The sequence below is a fragment of the Cydia pomonella genome, chromosome 8 (assembly GCF_033807575.1).
Source record: "Cydia pomonella isolate Wapato2018A chromosome 8, ilCydPomo1, whole genome shotgun sequence".
Lineage (NCBI taxonomy): Eukaryota > Metazoa > Arthropoda > Insecta > Lepidoptera > Tortricidae > Cydia > Cydia pomonella.
In genome coordinates, this window is record NC_084710.1 from 8,862,648 (window position 1) to 8,884,893 (window position 22,246).

The 22,246-nt window shown below is 35.3% G+C and overlaps 1 protein-coding gene across 1 annotated transcript in view; it reads right to left on the reverse strand.

Annotated features, from left to right (window-relative positions):
* LOC133520490 (tachykinin-like peptides receptor 86C) overlaps window positions 1–22,246 on the reverse strand; it is a 94,338-nt gene that overhangs the window by 70,206 nt on the left and 1,886 nt on the right. The window contains exon 2 of the mRNA XM_061854930.1: window positions 12,628–12,739. Within this exon, the coding sequence (XP_061710914.1) occupies window positions 12,628–12,739 (112 nt within the window). The remainder of the gene's footprint in view (window positions 1–12,627; window positions 12,740–22,246) is intronic.

Below are 22,246 nucleotides of genomic sequence, written 5' to 3' on the forward strand. Positions count from 1 at the left end.
AAAATATGCAATCTACAAACTAACCTATATTGTTTACTCTATGTATACATGTTTATACATAAGAATACAAAGGTGATATATTATTGGCCGGTACTGTATTTAACTCAAGCAAATACAATATTAGAAAGAACAAAATTTCCATTAAAAGGAATTTTCGGTCCGTATTTATTTATAGCTCAACACGCTCTTCATTTCAGTAAAGTTTAGAACTCGCTTTACATCTACAGACAATCGGCCTGATTCGAACTTTAAAATACGTCAAATTTTTCGTAGAGACGATATGGATTGGATATGCCAGTATCAAAAGTGTCATTGATTGATGTACTTATCTTAAAATTCGAATCGGGCCGAATGATATTAAACTCTTATCATTGTGCAACTAGGAGGGTAAGTTAAATTTCGCAAACGAGGTCTTTAGATGTACAACAGCCGCAGGAGTACCCACAATGTTTTTTATCACACTTGCGAAGAAGAAACTAAATTTTAAGCAAAATAATTCTTAAATACATTGACAGACATTTCAAACATTCGTCCGTTATATTGTCATTCTTTGACAGGATAGGTATCGAAGGTCTGTACCTTAAAAATATTTTAAACGACTATTAAATTAATTAAATTAAATATTCTTTAAGATAAACAATAAAAATAAATTACAAACGTCACTATTTAAAAAGTAAAACTCATTTATACCTACTTGGTTCGTATGAACCACACAATTAAAAAAAGCTATAACTCCCTCGATAGCTATAGCTTTTTTTCACAATCCATAACTCCCGCGTGAACAATACACACCTTTATCCTTCAGTACACTTGCATGAAATAATATCTTTTTCGAGCAAGTGTGATGACAAAGCATGAACACACGGTACAGCCTCACCAAGTCGAGTATTTTCTCGATAAATACAAGTAGGTAAGTATTTAGGTAGGTATATACCAATGATTTCCAAAGCACTAAAATATTGGATTTCGCAACCCATTTCTATTTTAGTCATTTCCTTTCATATTCAAATCGTCTTTTCTTCGTGATCCGTGGCCTGGCGATGATAAGGCAACCTCATACAAAGAAGCTGCGTTATTTCATTTACTTACCTACCAACTCGGTCGCATAAGGTTCAGCCAGTTGAGTTTTTGAAAAATCGTAGTTTTTTTTGTAGATTACAATAGGTTTGCAAAAAAACTGACCTTTTTATAGTTGTGCTTGCACACAACATAAAAAGTTCAAATACGGCGTTCTCTGAATAAAAAACCGGCCCGCCTGGTGGTAAGCAGTTATCGTAGCATATAGACGCCTGCGACTCCAGAGGAGTTACATGCGCGTTGCCGACCCTGACACCCCGCACCCTGGTTGAGCTCTGGCAACCTTACCGGCAGGAACACAACACTATGAGTAGGGTCTAGTGTTTTTTGGCTGTTATCTTCTGTATGATGGAGGTACTTCCCCAGTTGGGCTCTGCTGTATATCTGGAATGACATCCGCTGTGCTATGCACTGCCACACAAAGCGAGATACCCGGGTCCAAAGTGTTCCTTTGGCAGAATTAATCTTTGTGTTCCTAAGATGTATTTAAGAAGTGGAGCCACCCAGATCTTTGGTGCAGGTTGGTTCAGCGTCGACGATGTCTGGGGTTAATAATTGTTTAAGTTTAGGTTTTCCCTTTTCACTTAAAAGGATAAAAACTATCCTATGTACTTTCCCGGGACTCAAACTATCTTTATACCCAATTTCATCTAAATCAGTTCAGTGGTTATGGATTCCCTATACAAAAACTGATACAAACTAAATTAGTTCAGCAATTTAAGCGTGAAGAATAATTTTAGTTCTTTTTTTTCATAAATTTTTATTTCGGAATGGTGTCAATATGATACCATAAATGAATTTGGTATTCCCGATTTACACAAAAACAATACCAAACTTGGCCTAGTAGCTTGAATGATATAGATATCAAGACAAAATTAAGACGCCTCCTAGAAATTTACATCAAAAATCTTGGTGGCTCCACTTCTTAAATCCATCCTTGGGTCCTAAGGACCAATCCGGCCTGAGAAATATTGTTCACGAAACGCCGTATTTCATGAGCTACAAGTATGACTAGTAGTAACTTCATCAATTCGAAGCCGAATTTCTTGACTATCGCTCGATAGACAAAAACCACGAACACAGGTCAAACAAAACGCACCTTCAAAATGTGAATTTTTGACCGAATTCATTGATTACTTTTTCTTTCACGCACATCCATCTCACTCACGCTTATGCTCAGTGAGAGTGAGACTAGAACCTGAACCTACGGGGCCTTAAGCGAACCTGTACATATATAAAAGTGGTACCCGATTAGGTACAGTTATTAGGAATCTCGAAGTCACCGTTATACATGTAATGTTTAAACGAAATATATGGAAAGGAATATCAGTCAATCGGATAATCGGGTTTTTGTACACTTATATTCCGTACGTCATGTTAGGCGTTACGCCAATATGAAATACTATGTAACAGGCCAATTCAAACGTACATCGGTATCAGAATTACATCTAGATGATATCTTTCGTCTTTCGTACGCGTTCATTTTTATTTTCGTTGTTATATAATCTGTATATTTGCATGAACATTGAACAGCAAAGGATACTCGTAGTAAGATAATTTGTTAATTGGACAACACGTGACATTTGTCACAATATCTTACGCAGTTTCAAGTCCTTGACTGACTGACTCGAAAAAATATTTTTGATGAAAACCCTCTTAGCCCTCATAGAAGAAAAATTTTCCAAAGCGCTAAAATTATTTTTATTGTATTACAGTAATACCTTTTTATGAAATAAAGTATCTCGTTTAAAGCAAAAAAATCTCAAACTCATTTAATTAATAAAGGGTTTTATTATATTTCCTTTGATCCAGTTTATCTTTGAGACAATGATCTGGTCAGAAGCTTAACGTAAAGCAATTTATCAAAAAAAAAGTGCTTCAGATCCCAGCTACTCTAACCATTTGATCTATTGTATTCCATACATCATTCGAATTAAGTGAATCGCAACAGCGCGAATTTCATTTGTATTCTTGAGATATTCTTTTCTAGACATGTGACTTAACCAAAGGTGGATTACGGAATCATTTTACAAGGTTTTTTTTGTTGTGCACGAAGGCACTGAACGGCATCCTTACGCGTATTTTGGCAAGCATTTAAGGGGAAAGGAACGAAGTGTGTTCCCCTTTTTCCTCTCTGGGTATTAACATTGTAGAAATATTTTTTAAGTAGTTTGATGTCTATTAACCATAGCTATAAGCTAGGAGCTTTTAAAAAATTGGATGCATTTATTTTTCGCTCATAACTCATATACTTATTTAATAATCGAAACTCGAAAAAAATTAAACGACAGGTGAAATAAATTTCGTAAAAATATTTTTTAATACTGTTGCTCAAAAAGTGCTACCTTACGTAGCTGTTTAGCGTGCGGAAAGTTGGATTTCGCGAACTAGTGCTTTTTACTTTTCCACCTGTTCCAATTCATGTCTACTTATTGATGAGTGTTAATGTTAGTTTACTTTAAAAGTCGTAATCAACATAAAAACCTACTGTTAATGTAAGAATAATAAATAAAATATATGCATATTTCATATTTTATTACTTACCTCTTCATCATCATTACAAGTTTATTTTTTAATATTGAATATTGAAAAACTGTTCTTAATAAGTTGTCTGAATGGAACGGAATAACTGCCGAAACCAGGGATCGGAACCGGTTTTTTTGCAAAAACATCGAAATAATCATATATTTCGGTTTATTTTATACTCTAAATGTAGGACTCAGTTGTGTTTTCAGATAACGACTTCGTATTATTAGATAGCCTAATTAGAAATGAAGTAATTAACAAAGAACGAAAAAATACCGTTTTCGTTCCCATACATCTCTAAGGATAATTTAATATATTTTTTATATTTTATCTCTGACACTTAGAGACTTATACATCTCTAAAGAATTTTAGTATTTTATGGTTTTATTTTTTTATCATAGTTTTTTTTGTGTAATTTGACATTTAGAGACAGTATACATCTCTAATAAAGTATTTATTATTTCATAGATTCGATATTTGTAATTGTTTTTTTTTTTTAATTTATTGTTTGTAAAAATGGACATGTAAAAGTGCCCCTGTGGCCTATTTGCTGAATAAATGTTTGATATTTGATATTTGATACAAAAAATACCGGTTTCCGATCCCTGGCCGAAACCCCTGTCAATGCAGAGGCGTTTTTTCTTACTGAAAGAATGTTTTATGTTTCCAAAGGCAACATTCGATATTTTTTCATACAATATAAGTATACGATACACATATAATCGTAAATAACGATACTTAGGTAATAATAGTATAATATTCTATATTTACAATTGTTTCTGTCTTATAGAACATGCAGAAAAAAAGTTTTGTTTTTTTTTCTTTTTATTTCGCAACTGTATTAAAAAACGTCGTTCGATACACGTGCGGAAATGTCATTCTGCACTCGTCCCAAGTCTTTATATCTCGGTACTCGTGGGGTTATGACATTGTTTCCGCATTAGCATCGAAATGTACTATTCCATTAATTGGGACTAATGGAAAAGCGGTCGTCCATTATCGTCTTAGGGTTCCGTACCCAAAGGGTCATACGGGACCCTATTACTGAGACTCCGCTGTCCGTCTGTCCGTCCATCCGTCCGTCCGTCTGTCACCAGGCTGTATCTAATGAACCGTGATAGTTAGCCAGTTTAAATTTCTACTGATTATGTAGTTCTGTTGCCGCTATAACAACAAATACTAAAGACAGAAAAAAATATTTCTTTCCAATCTCGAGGTTCTCACCCAATCACCGAAGTTATGCAACGTCGGGCGGGGTTAGTACTTGGATGGGTGGGCTGTCGTATTTAAACTGGACATCACTGACATATTAGCTTTCTGAAAGTTACCAAAACATATTCAGTATTACGTTCACGTTCCAATTTCCTGTAACTTGGAGTTGCTGATGGAATAATTCTAGCCAGAACTCTCATTACTCGTACAGTCCGCATCAAAAGTAGGGGATCAGATTACTTGTCAAAAATAATATATCTATGTTAACCACCACCATCACCTTGGCATCACTGGCACCAATTATGGAATATTAAAAATAAAATTTGGAGTATTTTTGATATTTCGCCGGCACCTGTAAAAGTTCTACCGCTTTATGCGTTAAAAGTTGAATGCCATATTCATCCTTTATATTTTCTATGTATTTAATGAAAGCTACTGCAATTGGTTTCAATATTATTTACTAATTAAAACTATGGTTTTTTGCTCCAATCATGGGATGTATGGAGCCATTAATTTTCAAACTAACAAAATATCAATGAAAAATTTAAACTTAACTTAGCTGTTTTATGGTAAAATGTTGCCAGTGTTTAGAAGCTGATAGTAAATACTTGTTTGACAATGATTATGATTATGATTATGATTATGATTTGTCCATACCATCACATTACTGATGCCAGTCCCATCATAGGGGCGTTTACTATACCGTTCTCTAATAGCATAACAAAAAGAGATATATCTCTATACGTAGAATAATTAGACTTAAAAAGATACTTTTGAATGGGAATTGTAGAGATTTATTTCTATTTGGGAAATTATTCCAGGGTGGCAGATATTTTTGGTGCCTTGTATCAGCCGCTACTATTGATGCTGACTAAATCCGCCGCCCACCCTCCTACGTCACCGTAGACAGGCACGTCACGTGAGAGTACGTTGACCCTAAAACGTTCCTACGCTTTTACTGCCGCTAAGCCGCCTGGTGTGTCTAAGTCTAAGCAGCGGTCGAAGAAATGGGCCTTCGTGAACCTGTTGACAAGGATCGATCACAGCTGAGTTCAAAAAAGGTCGCGCGACAGAGATGGTTTCAAAAAGGAGCAGAGGACAAAGGTACCGCGCTGACTGAACCCAATCATTTGCTGCGTCCTGCAGCACCGACGACACTGCTGTATATGTCCCGTTTACATTACCTTACGAAGGTCGAGGAGATCTACGAGTCAAGTCTGGATTCGTCGTGATGGTCGTGAAGGTGGGATCTCAACACAATGTGAATTAAAATTTATTTTGTAGTGAACGTTCCGACTGAACATCTAGCGACCTTCACCAAGGAGGAGTTTTGGCCAAAGAGTGTGAAGTTCCGGCGGTTCCTCGTCCGGCTCCTTAACAATGCGAAGTTGCGAACTGCATCGCAGCCATAATTGTGTTTTAGTTTTAAGATATATTTTATAATAATATGTATCCAATTTTAAGATATTTATCTATGTGCAAATAGTTGCCTGAAAATAAAGATTTTCATTCATTCATTCATAATGTGAAATTGTGCATCGCGTCAAAGGAACTTCAGGAACTAGATCTCAAAATTCGTAACGACTACACGAAATCGAAAATAATACTTGTAGGGTTTAGCTGGAGCAAACGCTTCGTATGTTATAAATTAAATTAAAATTAATTAAATTAACGTTTATTTCAAGCGCGTGTGGCTCATAAAATGTTAGTTATGTACAATAAAACTTAAAAACTATGTTAGTAACAATAAATATCTTAACTAAAATCATAACGATTCACCGTTACTGGGCTTATGAAGCCCGCAACAATGCATTATGTACGGACAGTCGATCCTATCCGCAATCATAGTTAGGATGGTGTTGGGGCTGGCGCGCACGCGCCGTATGTACCAGCGATGCGGCTCGCAGGCGCATTGCTGCTTTGAATCATGTTACGTGCGCGTCAGCGAACATCTGTGACGCACTGCAAAAGCGCGGCAGCCCCATCAACACCCGGAACGCATTATTATATTGAATTTGTAGGGCCTTGTACGATTTTTTTGTAAATTTGCTCCACTGGCTGCACGTGTAAAAAGTGGTACAAAAAGCCCTGAACAGGGTTATTTTACTGTCATTAGAGCAACGTGCAAACCTGCGGGCAATCATATTAGCTCTTATCGACAAGGCCCTACGTTCACGTTCAATGTCAGCATTGTCCTTGAGGTCGGTGGTGAGTATATGCCCTAGGTATTTATATTTGAACACTCTTTCGAGATCCACCGAGTTCAAACGAATGGGTGGTACTTCAGATGGTAGAATAGCACCAACCCCAAAGACCATGTACTGACTTTTGCTGACATTATATCTCAGCCCGTGCGCTTGCGCATAGTCCTCACAAACCTGCAGCAGTCTTCTCATACCGCAGACTGACGCGCTCAGCAGCACCATATCGTCGGCATAACTCATATTGTTTACATTAACGCCATCTACGTGACATCCTATATGCATGCTGCTGAGCGCGACAATCAACTCATTTATGTACAGGTTGAACAGCGCTGGCGAGCTCAATCCCCCCTGCCTCACACCGTATTCCATGCCATATGAGTCCGATAGCGTACCAGCCCAACGAACATAGTTGATCTGGTTTCCATACCAATGTCTGAATAAAAAGATGAGTTCCTGAGGTAGGTTTACTGATTCAAGTTTTTGCATAGTAGATCGTAGGAAACCAGATCAAATGCCTTCGATAGGTCTAGGTAGCATGCATAGACCGGCGTGTTTCTAGTAACATAGTACGCAACAGTGTGCTTAAGGGTCAAAATGGCACTTTCAGTCGAAAGTCCGGGTCTGAAGTGTCTGAACCCAAACTGGTTATCGTGCAGCAAGAGTACTTTGTTTAATTGAGCATTAAGCACACTGTCAAGCACTTTTGCAACAATGGTCGCAAGTGATATCGGTCTATAGTTGCACTTATCTGATAAGTCACCGGTTTTATAAGAATACGAAGCTGGGATATTTTTAGTGAGACTCGAAAAAAAAAAAACGTTAAAATGCACTATTTTGGTTCGAGCTCAAAGAGAAAACGAAATTGTTATCCTGTGGGAAATAAAAATCTTTTGCTCTTTTTGTCACTGGAATTAAAAAATTAAAAAACTTTTACTTGTTAGATGGGCTGATCGGTTGTGTCGTCACAATTATTGATTTATTTTTAACTACTAAAGTTGGATTGGTATGTTCAATCACATTACTCTTTATAAATGAGCACACGTAAATAAATATACGATATTTTATTACTCTATTTTTGTCAAGCCGCTAACGCAAATATTCAAAGTCACTGTTCAAATACTTGACATGTTATAAGCACGGCTACCACGAGTTGGCGTTTGACATTTATGTTAGCGTCTGCTTGAACTCGATTGCATTTCCTCTGTATTGCGCGTTAATCAGCGCGAGCGAGATGGACTGAGATCGATATTACGTAATCGCTAACATAAACCGCAAGTGTCAACACTTGGTACGGCTAAAGGTGAGAATCCACTTGATAAACTGAGTGACTTAACAGAATGGTTCACGTAGAAATAATCCACAAACACAAACGCACACACGAATATTAATTCGGAACGCTAATTGCACTGCTCGGTAACCTCATGAAGCTAGTGGTTGCTCACCTTTACGCTGGCAATTAAATCCGAGTGAACAGTAAACCTCTAGAGTCACCTTTCTGGCCTCCCCGTGATAAATCGAGCGTTAATTTAATCTGAGCGCAACTTACTAGTCACGCCTCCACCTGTTAAGTACCAATAAGTAAAGAAAGCCTCGGGTTGCGTAAACTTTTAAACAAACAAAAGAGACTTTTTCTTGAGCTTTAATCTGAATCAAGACCTTTTTAACTTAAAACGAAATAGATTTGTGTAGGTAACTTGACATCTTATTTTACCTCGCCTACCCGTTTCTATAAAAAAGTGTTACAATAACATGATGTAGGCGGAATAAAAATAATGGCTATAAATATAATAAATGCCATATGAGTATTGTACCCCTTGATTTATTTGACACGTGAAAATTAAGAGACCTAAAATTGAGCTTTGCTAAAATATTTAGTTCTTAATAATAAGTATATGCACATTTACGTAACAATTTATGTCTATGTCTGGTAAAAGTTTTGTATGTAGAATTTCTACTTGCTTTAATTTCGAACACGAACGAAAACTACCAGACATAAATATGTGTTCCGTAGAGTTACATTGGCCCTGGAGGGTACCTTTGGTCTCTTCGGTGCTTGTCACTATGCCTGTCACGTTCTAACAAATATGTAAGTGCGAAAGTGACAGGCATAGGGACAAGTGATAAAAATGCGAACGTACAGCCGCAGGTTTAATTACCTATTGCATAAAAATTGTGACATTTTGTCATGAGGTTGGTTTTAGGTGGCCATTCATGTTTTTATATTTTTTGGGCCAAGTTACCCCCTGTTGGATAAATGTAAGCCGAGTTACTTTTACGGTTACTTGAATGTTCATGTTAAATTCCATGTTATTTCATATTTTCTGACTGACTGTTGTTTTAAAATGAGGGCGCAGCTTCGAGTGATTGGCGACGGTTAGGTTCGAGTGACCCTTAATAAAATTAAATAAAGGTCCTAACCAAACTGGTGTATTTGAATACATAAAATCGCCAATATTTAAGCCGGTTAATGAAGTACTTTCGCCACACTTATGCTTTCACTGTTGATTGTGTCTCATGTTTATTGTTTACCTGACTGTCATAGATGTATGTTTGTAATTTTTCCGTATAACGTAGGTAGTGTAAGTACCAGGGTAATGTCAAAACACGAAAGATAAAACGATAATCTTAATCAATTCGGTTTTTATGAGTCTTATGAACCAAGTTAAAACAAAATAACATTCGACTTTTTGACGACGAGTTTTTATTTATTTTATTTTTTTTGGCAACGGTAGCTCGTAGGTATAACTATAAACATTAGAACATTAAAATAATGCTTTGAAATAATTTTAAAATATATGAGCATGACCACAAAAGAGGAATCTACCGATATGTTTTTTTTTATGGAGGATAGGCAGGCGTTATATCTTTTTTTTTTATCCGGCCAGTATCCTAATCTACAGGGTGTACTCGTACTGAATCATCAGTACTTAAACCCATAACCCTACTTTCTGGTGAAGTCGCAGTCAAGTAAAATGTTGATATTGAGATAGATCATGTACAAATGTATACACAAAAGTGGAATTCTAATCACTCCGAGTTCCCGATTAAAAGAATGTCTCCTGGAAGTGTATAAGGGGTAAACCTAGATTCAGCAAGTATTTTCTATAACAAGATGTGGTTAACAGTTTTGTTAAGTGTAGCAAGATGTGGTTTTTCCGCAAAGATAACCCAAACTTTTTCGTGTAGAATTTAATAAGCTTTAATGTTGTCTTACACCGTATTTTCCTAAATAACGTAGATTTTGAGTAAAACGCGAATTTCTCCAGGAATTCCAGGATGGTACACATTTTCCAAGATGGCTGCGTTACCTCGAGGTTCCCAAATGTCAAATGGTATGGAAATGAATAAGGGGCCTCTAATTTACATACATACCAAATTTCAGGACTGTCCAAGAAATTTCGAGGTTTGTAATAATCCGATTGTGCTACAAGATAACTGAATAACGTGATTTCGATTTGTAGAATAGGAAGGCTTATTCTGATTGATTGAAGAATTTGAACTAGATTTATTTATTTACACTTAATTGCACAAAATATATACAACAATGTACAAACGGCGGACATAATACCAAATGGCATTCTCTACCAATCAACCATAGGACCAAACAGAGATACTTACCTAGAATTGGTGCAGAGAAAAAAATATATTGAATGAATAAAAAAAGCAAACCATACTTATAAGTACTACAACTACACAAATAAATAAATAATAACAATAAACTACCACATATATATATATAATAATGACGGATATTATTCGAGCTCTTGTTTTAGCAAATGCTTACGTAACATCCGCTTAAAAGAAAACTTAATTGAACCTTGTCTAATATTTAGAGGGAGTGAATTCCAAAGACGACTAGCCTGAACGTCTAAAGAGTTAGTTATAAAACCAGTAGGGTGCGGTGTAAAGGTACGGTAAGTTTGAAAATGCGGGAGGTACGCAGCTCACATCCTAGACAATGTAATGGATTTGTATTATATGTTATTTGTCAGCTGTCAATAGTGACATTTTTCATTGAATAAATGACAGCTGACAGATCATATCCATAACTAATCGAGATCAAATTGATAACCTGTTATTACAATCAGAATAAGCTTCTAGGTCAAATGAGGTAAAAAGACTAATTTATCGGGACATTTAACAGCAAACCAGAACGTTTTTATTTTCAATTTACACGAGTATAGGCAAACTGCTAAATTGCCATAATGTAGCATGTTCATTTTACAATCGTACGTTAAATTTTATGAGTTTAATCTGGGGCCCATTTCTCGAACGGTATTAGTCTAATATTATTAGTCCACGAACTGTCAAGTCATATGGGTTACCATAGCAGTCTAATATTATTAGTGTGCTAATAATATTAGACTAATACCGTAAGAGAAATGGGCCCCTGAACGAATATTAGCATCCGCCGCTAAGCACGATTTTCTGTGAAGTTGCGAGCATGTTGACCTAAATGGCAACTATTTATCGTACGACTATAATACCACTATAGCCTGGACTAATAAACACACTATTTTATATTTATCTTCTTCTTGTAAAACAAACAACTATTCCAGCTCCTGGGTCATTCTCCAGATTTTGCCTGCATCTAAACTTCGTCAAACTACACTAAATTTATGAAAAATTTGACGGAGTTGAGTTTGACCGCGCAGTCATATAATTTAAGAATGACCCATAAAATATATTACCCTACGATCAAATAGTGACACATCATTTTAAGATTTTTTTAAATAAGGATAAGATTTTAAAAAAGTATTTTTACAAATTATTCTAATATCAGTGTACATTCGAATTGGCCTGAGAGTTCTTTCCGCATGTATAATATAATATTATATACTATACATCGCATGAGGGTAAGGATACCTCCATTATACGTGGCCCAACGCGCACTTGGCCGGTTTATTATTTGATATCATGTGTAGGTGTTGATCGACGAAAGCTGTCGTCAAAATTGCTCGTAGGAGCTTAACTTGGTGTCGTCCAAGTTTTCCCAGAAGTTCAACTTAGCTAGACCAAACTTTGCGTATTCGTTTATTCTTTGTTATTTCCGTCTTATTCTTTTATATGGTAAACTAGCCTCTGCGAGCGTCTTTGTTCGTGTAGTTTATTATTTATTTATTTAAAATGTTTAAAAATTTCAACCTCGAGGAGTATTCCCATATTAAGGATTGAATTTAAAAAAAAGAAGAGCTATACCCCGTCTTTTTCAGATTAGAAATTATATAACCTCAAAAGTAGTGCTTTTTTCCTTCTAAATCTGAGTAACTATGCACTGGATTGTAGTGTCGTTTATTAGGGTTCCGTAGCCAAATGGCAAAAAACGGAACCCTTATAGATTCGTCATGTCCGTCTGTCTGTCCGATTATGTCACCGCCACTTTTATATATTTATACCGCAATTTTACATATCATATGAACCCTAGTATTTCGTACGAGAAAATCAATTACCACTCTAATCTAAAAAGAAAAAATGTAACCTTTAAAAACGGAACATTTGAAAAGTATATGATTAAAATTTCGAGGTCCTACCAGAACTATTTATATAACTGTCTCTATATTTTACGAAGACAAATAACTACACTAGGTAGGTATTGTTTTGTTCTCACCTGTGCAGCATGTAGATGAAGTTGAAGAGGCAGTTTAGCGACGCCATCATGAGGTCGGCGAAGGACAGGTTCACCAGGAAATAGTTAGTTACTGTGCGCATACGTCGATGGGCTGCGAACAAACGTTACAGTGAGTATGTGTGTATATATAAGGACCCTTTAGGTATGGAACGTCACATTTATGTACATAATGGATGGGTCGCATATGGAATTTTAATAAAAGAAGCGTCGTGTCAGAAATGTTTGGGGATAATTTTTTAACAATAACATGTCTGATTAGCCAGCATTCATACCCCAGCATCCATGCGATATGATGCCATGCCCTTTGATTTACTTATGATGCCGCGTCGAATGATGGTCCCTAAAACAGTTCCTAGAAATATCTTTTGTTTGGGTTTAATTATAAAGTCTCTTCTTCTTCCTCCTGCCCTTATCCCACGTTATGTGGGGTCGGCACAACATGTTTTCCTCTTCCATTCTCCTCTATCTTTCGTCACCTCAGCACTCACTCCTTTCTTTCTCATATCCTCTTTCACACAATCCATCCATAGTTTTTTGGGTCTACCATCCGCTCTCCGTCCATCAACATTCATTCCTAACATTATTTTTCCTATATGGCATTCATCCCTCCTCAAATTTAATTATAAAGTAATTGTAGAAATTTGTACCGTATTTTTGTTACTGTAATGTCACATATAAAATCGGCAAAGATCATGTCGAGCCATGCTCGTGTAGGGTTCCGTAGTTACCATTCCCTCAAAATAGGTAAAACGGGGGCTATCTATAACCCACACCATTGGGTTAAAGTGAAAAATTTCAATTTATGTGTGGGAGGGAGGTAGCCTAAAAAAATTGTTTTTATAGTTTTTTCCGTTCTATGACCATGTTTGATTTATGCATCAATGCTAAATTCCAGCTTTCTAGCACTAACGATCACGGAGAAAAGCCGCGGACGTACAGACAGACGGATATGGCGAAGCTAAAAGGGTGTCAAGTCAACTACAGAACCCTAAAAATTTACCGTAATCGACACGACAGGTTTAAATCTGTTTAAATCATCATTTCACTAATGCAGATTTTCTAATAAAAGTATTTATTTGGTTGACGCCAAATTGCGGAGAATAAGCGTTGAGAAAATACCTTACACGACTGTTTAACGAACCGTGCTTAATGATGATGGCGGTCGCATTCAACTTGTAGAAATTCGTAGCTAAATATTACTTGGCTTGGGCTCTGCTAATGAATCGTACGAAATATTTATACACATTCAAAGTTTGCAGTGTCAAGATATTCATTTGGAGTTTTAAAAGTTTCTTATATTTTATTTATAATGATTATAAAAAATTTATATGTTTCGCGCTCAATTTGGCTTAAAAGTACAAAATCACTTTTTTTTATCAAGAATAACATATATGATATGAATAATGGCAGAATGACTACCTGCAGAATAAATTTAAGCTTAACCTCAGCTTTACTAACAAAATAATCTGCTATTTTCGAAAAATGGCTTTTTTTTTAGTTTTAGTAATCTTTTTACTATTCGCTTTGTGCATGATCGTAGCGCCGCTTTGACGGATATGGCAATTGGTTATCTAAATGCGACATCCGGGCAGCGACATAGATTTTGACATATGCGGAAGTAATTCAGTCATGTCGGCAGTAATGTTGCGCATATACTGCTGCAGTCGAAATTGTTTTCGACGACGAACACAATGTCGCTGCATGGAATTTTGACATTTGTGGCAGCATTGCAGTCGAAAGTAATGTCTCGCTGGTATACTGCAGCAGTAATGCTGGTGCAGTCTGAAATTGAAAGTCACCTTAACAGTTTACAGCTGTCAAATAGTAGCCCATGAAAGTTTACTTTTTTCCATCCCATGCATTGTTGTCGTTTGTTTTTCCTCCGACACTTGCTTCACACATAGCCAATAAAGGTAACACCAAAAAATAAATAAAATATATTATTTTCAACATAAATTTGATATGTCAATCAAAACGTTTTCAACACGGACAAGCAACACATTAATATATTTTGGCGGAGCTCATCAGGCGCTGAAAACAATTTCAAGACTAAAAACGATATGTTAAGATTTTCTTTGATAGGACTTCGAAGACTGTTGCTGATAGTAATGCAAAATGCAATGAGAATCAGAGCCATGTCAATAGTCATCTCACGCGCGACAATAAGTGCAAGCGAGATACCTAACGACACGACACGACATCTAACATATCGTTAGATGGAGTAGATTCAGCCAACAGAATTTTTGAAAAACCGCAGCGCTTTTTTAGATCATAATAAAGTTTGCCAAAAAAATAAGAATAGCAATCTTGAAGCCTTTTTATAATAACTTCATCGATGACGACATAGATTTTAATAAAACACACCATAAAAATCTTTAACTATTTTTGCATAAGATTTTGGCAAAAATTTCATTTTTGATACAAGATTTTATCGCTGACTGTACTTTTCTTTCCACAGGTAACTAATACTCATCGAGCAAATTCTAAAAACCTCAAACACAATTAGGTTGCGTTGTTTTATCACAGAGTTCCTATGTCCACCTCTTGTCTCCATCATCAGATCAGCTCGATGGTACCATGATATTGCATTGTCACCCGACTTACATATGTAGGTATGCAAATTTTCAGCTCAATCGGAAACCGGGAAGTGGATCAAATTTAACTTGCAAGATTTGATTACAAACAGACAACGGTCAGGTGAAAGTAAATAAAAGCTTATAACAAAAGCTAGAAATATACGAAAGCTGCTTCTACAAATTGCGAAAATGTATTTTTGATCAAACTCATAATCGATTTTTCTTTCTAAAAGCTAAGTTAAAATAACAATTCAAAAACATAGTATCCGTAATCCCGGGCACGCAAAGCCATCAGGCTCACGTTTACGTTCAGTGAGAGTAGAACTTGAAACCATGGGGCCTTAATCTAAATCGGCCTTTAGAAACTTTATTAGTCGAGTTTCAACGTACCCTTAGTTGATCCTTTACTAAAGTAAAGCTTATGAAAAGCCGCCGCCTGCCATGCAGTAAGTATATTATTGATTTTATTACCTTTCGTTGTAAAGCTGTTAACATTGTATTCGAATTTGAATAAGACGAAGTCATAAATTGTTTTCTAAATCGACTTTTAATAAATTATTCAACAACTTAATACGAAAATGTAAACAGTAATTATTCAGAAGTTAAAATTGGTGCCATTAACATTTTCCATTTTCATCTCTTCAGAAGAGTTTACAAGTACTTTTAGTTTATTTACCTACTTCCCAAAAAAAAAAAAATAACAGACTTATTATATTAGTGCAAGATCAGAAAGAATAATAATACTAACTTTTCTTAATAATAATAAATAATAAATTTCTTTATTTCGGACCAAAGTATTAGTACAACAAGAAAATATCTTAATCTAGTGTTAGTATTTAAACATAGAATTTAAACTTGATGTATTAATTTATAATATATATACCTACAAGATCAGAGACAATCATCTATTAGCAATTTCCTTTAGAATATTCTCATGGCTGATTTTTATGCATGTTTTAGAAAATATTGTTAAAAATTGATAATCAACATTGCCAGACCTTTTTCGAAGGGGGTAACTATTACCAGACGGTTAAGCTGTCAAAAAAATATTGTAACTTTACTTATATTCTCACTCTTGATTTTTATATATGATACTCAGGGTTCTTACCATGCCTCAATGAATACGTATTACTAGTCACAAATAATTCTGATATATGATATCTACAAACTTGTTATGCAAGCAGCTTAACCAGAACTTGGAATGCTCGTTCAAATACTTTTTAATACTTATTGCGCTTGTGGTAAGAAATCCAAATGTCGCAATCTGGTCCGTCTCACTGGTTTTCAATATTATTATGTACTTTTCCAAAAAAAAAAATCCTATTTAAAAACTTCTAAAGTGATTGCTTGATATTAAAGCTTTTAGAATATATTTCATTTTAAGAGGCACCAGGGAAATGTTTTAATCTGACTGGTGAAGGGTTGGCTTTTCGATCTGAATGCTAATTGACTATTTAATTACTTTTAGAATGAGCCCCAAAGGATACTATATCGAACAATTTAAACAATAGTGTCTTCGACACACCGACCTTTACATAAATATTACTCGACTTTGTAATGTACAATTATTATGAACGTTTAACCATTTTTCCACCATACTAGCCCATAAAGGTTCTCTTTGTTGTTCAAAAACTAAATAGAAAGCTGCATTTTATCCACTCGTGTGGCAAAGTAATTTGATGTAAATTTTGGGTTGTTTACTTATGTTGGCTGGTCGAATTTACTTTTAAAGTATGTTTTTATTGATACATATATAAACGTGCATTTGGATTTGATTTTGTTTGATGTTTTACAGTTAGTCTTTTAGTCGCGTTGGTGTGGTGAAAAATGGTGTTTCACTCGGTGGCAAAATAAGTTTAACCCTCGCAACGCTCAAGATTCCACTTTTCGAACCACTCGCTGCGCTCGTGGTTCAATTTTGCAACTTTTCGCCTGCTCAGGTATCAACAACAAACACGAGCGAGTGAGCGAGCGGCTAAACAACAATTTTGTCCCCTTGTAAAACAAATAACTATTTCCCTATGAGTACATTACTGTAATACAAGGAAAAAAGGGAAATGCTGGCTATTATTATTTATTTTACTTATTTAAACTTTATTGCACAATACATGAAGAGTACAAATGGCGGACTTAATGCCAGAAGGCATTCATTCTCTACCAGTCAACTATGAGCTAAACCGAAAGATCTAGTTGGTGCAGGGTCAAAATACAATTAGAGTAAAATGATAAATAATAAAATAAAAAATAATAATTTAGCCTATATACGTCCCACTGCTGGGCACAGGCCTCCTCTCATGCGCGAGAGGGCTCGGGCTATAGTCCCCACGCTAGCCCAATGCGGATTGGGGACTTCACATACACCTTTGAATTTCTTCGCAGATGCATGCAGGTTTCCTCACGATGTTTTCCTTCACCGAAAAGCAAGTGGTAAATATCAAATGATATTTCGTACATAAGTTCCGAAAAACTCATTGGTACGAGCCAGGATTTGAACCCACGACCTCCGGATTGAAAGTCGGACGTCATATCCACTCGGCCACCACCGCTTACAACATAAAAGTAAAATGAAAAAAACAATAATTCAATATTATGTAAAATTATACATACATACATAAATATAATACTTATATACCCATTGTGAAACATCATGAGAAGTTGAGGACAACCTTCGAACCTTGTCAAACAGATGCTTGCGCAGCATGCTCACATGCTTAGCCAAGCATGTTGCGCAAGCAACAGCAAGCACGCAGCACATAGCCATGTGTGATATAAAAGGCCATTTTACTAACACAAGGCTGGCAATCCCTATCCCGATCGAGGTATGAATAGAGGTTTTTTTTATAGGCAATGTCAAATTGTACATATTTCTGGTTAAAGACATTTATTTACTCAAAAGAAATTTACATTTCACTTAATGAGTAGGTAGTTTACAATATTAGACACAATAAATAGTTATGACGATTCGTGAGCGTACATAGTGTAGGTATATAGTTGCAGCAGGAGAAGCAATAAAATAAAACAAAGTTAACTAAGAACTTAAATTAAAAGTACCTATTGAGTGATAGTTAGTTAAGTATATTAACCCCATCAACTAACAGACAATAAAAATCACATTAACATGTTTTCCTATTTTTTTTATGTACTTAGATAGTATATATATATATTTTTTTCATACATTATGGTAGGTAGAACTATACAAAATATTAAAATGTTATTCGCAATGGCACTGGGCGACCGGCCGGTGACTATAAGCTCGCGATAAGACGTCGTGTTTGCCAGGGCCGCATTTAGATAACCGGAATTTCAGAGAGTATATGGGATTTTAATTTATTTTTAAATATTGAAAAGCTTGGCGCGTCTTTAATATTCTTCGGAAGTTCATTGTACATACGTGCACCTTGACATGTTATACTTTTAGTACCAAAGTTTTTAGTTCGCGATAAAGTTAGGCATAAATTATTTGCACTTCGGAGAATTCTTTGTCCACTTTCTTTTTTTGTTTTAAACGAGATTTGACTGTGTATTTTTTTTGTGGTGTATGTTTCTTAGTAGTATAATGGTGTTGTAAAAATAGAGTTGGTTAATGCTCATTAGCTTAGTTTTAGAGTAGACTGTTGTTGTAGGTATTTACTATTAAGCAATCCTAACATTTTGAACGCTCTGAACATCTATAACTGTTATGGCGTACGTTGTCAAAGTAACCTTCCCACTTTCGTAAGGTTTACATTGGCTCGCTTGCACCTGTGACCTTGGCGTGTACGTGACGATTTGTTTTGACGTAAAGCGTTAAAAGATAAGAGCCAAAGATAAGATAAGGATGACTCATGTTAGACCGGCCCGGGGCTGGGCCGGGGCGTCTGGCACTTCATTTTATATAGAAAGGATCACGTGATCACTGATCACCCGTCATAGAAAACGTATCGGACGCCCCGGCCCAGACCCGGGCTGGTCTAATGTGAGTCATCCTTAAAGCTTCTAATATTTCCGTTATGTAGGTATTTATTGATATTTCTACAAGTTTGCTAATCTAAGTATAAAAATTTGATTTCTACCAATATCACTTACCAAACTAAATTCACCTTCAAATGTAGTCAAGCTACAACTACTACAATATACAAGTAAGGGATGTTAACCCTACAGTTGCCATACATAAGTGATGATATTCCACGATTGCCTAGTTCGGAACTTTGGGAGCTCGCATTCCAACTAGCACATTAAAACTTTTGGCGAAATAAACTTTGGGAGAGCTCCCGATGGCAAGTAGATTTTTAATTCTTTACTTTTGAATAAGTAAACATGTTTTGGTCCGGATGATAACTTAAGGCTGTTACACATGCTCTAGAATAGCATGCTAAAAAGCGTGCTATCAGTATGCTTAATATGAGCATACTTATGAACTGTTTACATTTGCTAGCAATAAACATGCTAGTTTTAACATTATACTACTACGATACTAGCATGCTCTTTTTGAGCAAACTCGAAATAAGCATCCTCATCATTAGCAATGTTTCGACACACATACTACTAGGGAACAATTGCTCAATAGTGGCATGCTTTCGTGCTAGTAATCAGCATGTGTACCTTAACTTCATGCTCAAATCGAGAAAAAAAAATGTTTATGTTAGCATTTGTTGGCAGGTTGTGTAAATAAATTGCGAGAATAATTATTTTTCAGAATATACATATTTGTATTATATTTTTATAAAAATAATAATAATAATAAACTCAAAGAATAAAAGTTACATGTACCTATTCACCAAGAAATATTATGTTACTTAAAAGTTACACAAAGCAGGAAAGCCGACTATACGGTTTTACTTGTAGTCGGCGATTAATCGGAAAAAGGCCGACTTGTCAGCTTTTTATAAGTTACTTACAGAAAATAATTACATAAACCAAATCGATTACCATGGTATCAATATTAGCACAAGCGGTTAAACATCAACTTTGCCCCCTTGTAAAATAAATAACTATTGCTTCTTAGTTTTCATAAATCATAAGTACCTAATAAATAAAACTTGTAGAGTCATTACATATACTTATTATATTTATTTTCCAAACCTAAAACTTACTTCCAGAAATAGGAATCGTAAGCGAAAAACTTATCGAACACAGATTCCTTACATTTTTCCTTTCGTGGAGGTTTATTTTTATTTTTCGTACACTCTACAGCGACTCCTAGAAACTAATTAAGTTAACACAGGGTTTGGAAACTGGATAATATAAGGTTAAATTAAATAGGTAGCTTTAACATCTCACAATATTTCACACCAAAGTATAAAATATTAATTATGTTGTTTATTTTTAACACCAAAACCTTCATTTAGAATACTGTACGTAAATGAATACCTATCACCAAAATAAATATGTTCTGCAAAAAATATTTCACCGCGATCTGCAATAAATATTTCAATTTTGTTTTATATTGCAAATATATTTAACAAGCAATAGAGAAAAGCCAATCAGTTAAAGCAATTAAAACCTCGGCTGTTCACAAATATATAATATGTCGGAGAACGACTGAATCGTGCTATCTAATCTAAATAGCCTTTAAGAGGCGTTTCACATGTTTGAGATTTTATAAATTGTGATCCTGTTTGCATTACTTTTTATGTTATACTGTGTGTAATTTTCGTAGTAATGATGTTATAAATGTTTTATATATCGAAGCAAACACGTTTACAGTTTTCTGCACAATAAAAAAGGAAGATAAAATTGCTACGAGATGGCAGCTGCGGTTTCTCCAACATGGGTGTTGTTTACAGAAGCTGAGATGAGCTACATATTTACTGGTTGTTAGACTGTCAATGGAAGTTTGAAATCGCTTGAGTTGCTTACATTCTTTAATGATTTGTTACTGTATTGGTTAGGTGTACCAACAAAGCCAGAGCGATGGGGTCTATTTCGGAAAATATGACTTGATGATAACAGATACGAGATACTGTAGCCCTTACGGTCAGAATTATGTGAAGAAATGGTATGTGGACTCTAAATCGATTGTTATGGCAATGTATTATGTTGGACGCTGTTTAAGTCATGGGGAATATGACATGTAGTTAATACAGCAAGCTTCTAGTAAATATGCACCTTAAAAATCTTTTATTGGATATCATGAACCCTTTCAAATTGTGTCGTAGACCAATAATATTATCGTGAAAAACTAGAACGCCACGAATGAGTACCATTAAATGCGAATGAGTATTAATACCATTTTTCGAACACATATAACCGACTTGCTTTGTGGTATGATTTCTGTTTTACTAGCTTGTGGCTCTGACGGATGCGTGTGCGTGACACTTTTGGGTATGAAAACAAAGCGAAAATTTAGCGGTGCAAAGTTTAAGGCCATTGATGGATACTTGGATAGTTCAGACTTAGTTTTGTGAATCCTTTTGATTAAGTACCTTAAAATGACTTGACTTCCAAACTTTAACAGTCAAAACTTACCAAGCATGAAAACTTGTGTGTTTCTATCTTAACAACCCAAATGGTGAATTTGACCTCGTTAAAGTCGAAGATCCTTTTGTAGTCATGGGTTTTAAATATGAGTTTTTACAGTACAAAAACACTCTAAACTTAGAACTGGGATTTAATTTTTAATAAATATTTCTATGATTATGTTAATATGTTAAAGGGTAATTAAATTTCGAGGGTGAAATTGAATTAATAATCATACATTAATTTAAAAGTTATTCATTTATTTTGGATTCTATTTGAGACTTAATTTGATGTAATTATTACTTAATGGGGTACCATAACTTTTGCATAGCACTAGGTACAATCCTTATAGATTACGATACTTATTCCTTAAGACCTTATTTAATGAAATCACTTGCCGATGTTTTGTGAATAGAGACACAGTCGTTAATAAATTTATGTTTGAAGATAAATTAATAAGCAAGAATTTGAGTACAGTTACAGTTACAGTTATTGTATGATACGCCTACAATTCTCGACTGTATAATGACGACATGTTTTGAAACAGAAGGTAAAATATGACTTGTTACATGAAACATCATTAC